Source organism: Dermacentor andersoni, chromosome 9, assembly GCF_023375885.2.
Source record: "Dermacentor andersoni chromosome 9, qqDerAnde1_hic_scaffold, whole genome shotgun sequence".
In the NCBI taxonomy this organism is placed as follows: domain Eukaryota; kingdom Metazoa; phylum Arthropoda; class Arachnida; order Ixodida; family Ixodidae; genus Dermacentor; species Dermacentor andersoni.
This window is the reverse complement of record NC_092822.1, coordinates 106,489,749-106,493,410: the sequence shown is the minus strand read 5'-3', so window position 1 is coordinate 106,493,410 and position 3,662 is coordinate 106,489,749. Positions and strand designations below refer to the sequence as shown.

Below are 3,662 nucleotides of genomic sequence, written 5' to 3'. Positions count from 1 at the left end.
GTTACAGCGCCGCTGGGGCACTCGTGATGCGGTCTATAAAAGCCGCTGCTTTCTGATAATAAAGGTTCTTTGGTTGTTGCTTGTCGATGGTGAAAGACGCACACTTCTTTGCGTCTGTTCGCGACGCAAACATGGTGTCAGAAGTGGCGCCCGCCGATCTGAGCCCTTCAGCTTCGCAACGCCCAACGACTGGCCTCCCTGGAAACAGCGATTTTTTCGCTTCCGAACTGCATCTGGACTAGACGGGAAGCCAGAAAAGAGTCAAGTAGATGCATTGGTGTATCTAATGGGACCTCAAGCCGAGGATATCTTCAAAACGTTCAAGCTTGAGCCCGGCGACCAGAAGTTTGAGGTCGTACTGCAAGAGTACGAGGCCTACTTTGTTCCTCGACGGAACATCATTTATGAAAGGGTGAAGTTTAACACCCGAACGCAACAAGACGGCGAATCCGTCGAGGATTTTGCCACTGCACTGCACGCGCTGGCTTCCACGTGTGACTACGGGGAGCTGCGGGAGGATTTAATTCGAGATCGTCTCGTGGTGGGTCTCCAAGACCGTAAGATCTCGAGAGCTTTGCAACTCGATCCGGACCTAAAACTACAGAAAGCGTTGTTGGTGGCACGACAGCACGAGACCGTCAACCAACAGCAGGCAGATATTCACCGCGTGCGAGAACAAGAAGTTCACCGAATACAATCCCAGAGCGGTACGCGACAAGTTGGGAAAAACGCGCTTCCGCCTGAAAGTGGAAACAACGTTCCCAAACCATGCGGCTGGTGCGGAAGAAGCAGGCACAGTCGAGCGTCCTGTCCAGCGAAAGATGCAGTCTGCAGAAAGTGCGACAAAAAAGGACACTTCGAAGCGGTTTGCCGATCAACCAGAGCTGTCAGGAACGTCGAAAACCGGACCGAGGAACCAGGCTTCCTCGGAGTCGCGTCCCATTCATCCGCTTACAGGTGGGAGGTTCCCATTCTTGTTGAATCCTCGAATGTGGTATTTAAAATAGATACTGGAGCGGACGAAACGGTCATTCCGGCGGAGCTCTTCACTCGCATCTTTCCCGCCATAAAACTTCAACCAGCAAAGCGTCGGCTTCAGGGGCCTGATGGTAAATCCCTTGCCATATCTGGTATGGCTGCCATGAATATGACATTTGCAGGAACGAGCAGCCGCGAGGACGTGTACGTACTTCAAGGCCTCCGAACCCCTCTTCTTGGGAAACCAGCGATAGAAAGGCTCTGCGTAATACCACAAATCAACGTAGTGAAGAAACTGGACCCCGTATCTGATTTTCCACAAGTGTTCCAGGGACTGGGGACCTTCAAAGAAGAGTGCGACCTCAAGTTGAATCGGAAGCAAAGCCTTTCGCGCTGTCGTCCCCACGTAGAGTCCCCCTGCCTTTGTTCGAAAAAACAAGACAAGAGCTCGAGCGGATGCAAGCACTAGGCGTCATTTCTCCTGTCACCGAGCCTACTACATGGTGCGCACCTATGGTTGTCGTTCTTAAACCCTCGGGTGCTGTTCGAATCTGTGTTGACTTCACGGAACTTAACAGATACGTTCAACGAGAATGGCATCCCATCCCGGCCGTCGAGTACACCATCGGAATGCTACGGGGAGCCAGCACGTTTTCGAAACTCGACGCGAACTCGGGTTTCTGGCAGATACCGCTGAGTGAAGGGAGCAAAGAATACACAACTTTTATCACGCCGTTCGGACGATTTTATTTCAACCGACTTCCGTTCGGAATTTCGTCGGCCCCCGAACATTTTCAAAGACGAATGGGACAGGTTCTTTCAGGACAGGAGGGAGTCGTCTGCCACATGGACGATGTGCTTATTTGGGGTGCTACGCAGGCGCAGCATGACGAGCGGCTTCGGGCAGTGATGGACCGCCTCCGCACAGCGGGCATTACCTTGAACAGAGATAAGTGCGAATTCAGTGTCACGCAGATTTCATTTTTGGGACATACAATCGGGAACAACGCAGTGCGTCCCGATAAGCAAAAGCTTGACGCGGTGACAGAAATGCCACACCCGACGTCCAAGACAGAGTTACGGCGCGTGATGGGCATGGCAAATTATCTGGCCCGCTTTGTGCCCCGCATGGCGGAAGTCCTTCAGCCTCTTTCGTCCATGATGAGCTCAAGACAGGATTTTGTGTGGGGTCCCGCGCAGGAAGCCGCCTTCAAGAAGTGGAAGATTTTTCTTTCATCGGACCCTGTTCTGGGAATCTGTGATTCAAACATGGAAACAGTGGTCACAGCAGACGCCTCATCATACGGTCTTGGAGCTGTCCTGCGCCAAAGGCAGAAAGACGGTCAATTCAAAGTGATCTCTTATGCTTCCAGAACTCTTACAACCACCGAGCGGCGATACGCCCAAATTGAAAAAGAAGGACTTGCCCTCGTGTGGGCTAGTGAAAAGTTCCGTGATTATCTCGTAGGAAAGCGCTTTAGCCTCGAGACAGATCACAAACCACTCGTATCTTTGTTTGGGTCAAAAGGAATTGACGAACTAACACCGAGGTTACAAAGAATGCGCATGCGTCTGATGCGCTACACATATGACATTGTGTATGTTCCAGGCCGGGACTTGACGGTGGCGGACGCGCTTTCTCGGTCACCTCTTCCACAAACGGAATCCCTGGAAATGGAGGACGAGATCCAGAGCTATGTGCGATTGGTGACTTCGTCAGTCCCGGTAACAGCGCCGAGTTTACAGCTTATCGCCCAGGAGCAAGAGCGAGACCCGGTATGTCAAGCTCTTATCAACCTGTGTACAAAAGGCTGGCCAAGCCGTCGAGACGTTGGGTTTGACCTGAAGCCTTACTGGAATGTGAGGCAAAACATTGCCCTTGTTGAAAACCTGCTCATGTGCGGCTCTCGGATAGTGATTCCATCGACACTACGGCAGCCCGTCCTTAAAATAATTCACGAGGGACACTTCGGCATTGAGAAGTGCCGGGCACGTTCTAAGAGCTCAGTTTGGTGGCCAAGTATCGACGCGGACATTGAACGACTTGTTAAGAACTGCCACAGCTGCCTCAAGCAGAGCACCAACCGAAAGATGCCTCTGCAACAGACTAAGTTTCCAGATAGGCCATGGCAGCGCATTGCAATGGATTTATTCTTTCTTGAGGGAAAATGGTGGCTGATCATCACGGATTATTTTTCACGATACCCGGAGCTCGTAGCGCTGAATAACCTGACTTCCGCAGCAGTAATAAACCACTGCAAATCCATTTTTGCCAGACACGGGATTCCGGAAGTAGTTGTTTCTGATAATGGGCCACAATTCTCAAGAGCCTTTGGCGCTGAATTTTCAAAGTTTGCATCAGACTACAACTTTCAGCACGTGACATCTAGCCCTCATTATCATCAGAGCAACGGAATGGCAGAGTCTGCCGTGAAAATTATCAAGGGCTCCTTAAAGAAAACTGCTGACGCTTATAAAACTCTTCTGGCCTACAGAGCAAGCCCACTGAAGAACGGATACAGCCCAGCCGAGCTGCTCATGGGGAGACGACTGCGCACAGCCCTGCCGACGTCCAGCGAAAGCCTCCAGCCCCGGACACCAGACTTCGAAGAACTGGCAGCTTTCGAGAGGTCGCAGCGTCAGCGCCAGAAGAGGGACTACGACCGACGCCATGGAGTGCGCGA

The 3,662-nt window shown here is 51.9% G+C and overlaps 1 protein-coding gene across 1 annotated transcript; it reads left to right on the top strand.

Moving 5' to 3' along the window:
- The first annotated feature begins 286 nt into the window (after positions 1-286).
- LOC140213339 (uncharacterized) lies at positions 287-1,447 on the top strand. Its single transcript, XM_072284590.1, has one exon. The coding sequence runs from the start codon at positions 287-289 to the stop codon at positions 1,445-1,447; it is 1,161 nt and encodes a 386-aa protein (XP_072140691.1).
- Positions 1,448-3,662: the final 2,215 nt, after the last annotated feature.

What these genes read in the sequence shown, in the direction of transcription:
- LOC140213339 (XM_072284590.1), top strand. Translation starts at nt 287, where the DNA reads ATGGGACCTCAAGCCGAGGATATCTTCAAAACGTTCAAGCTTGAGCCC.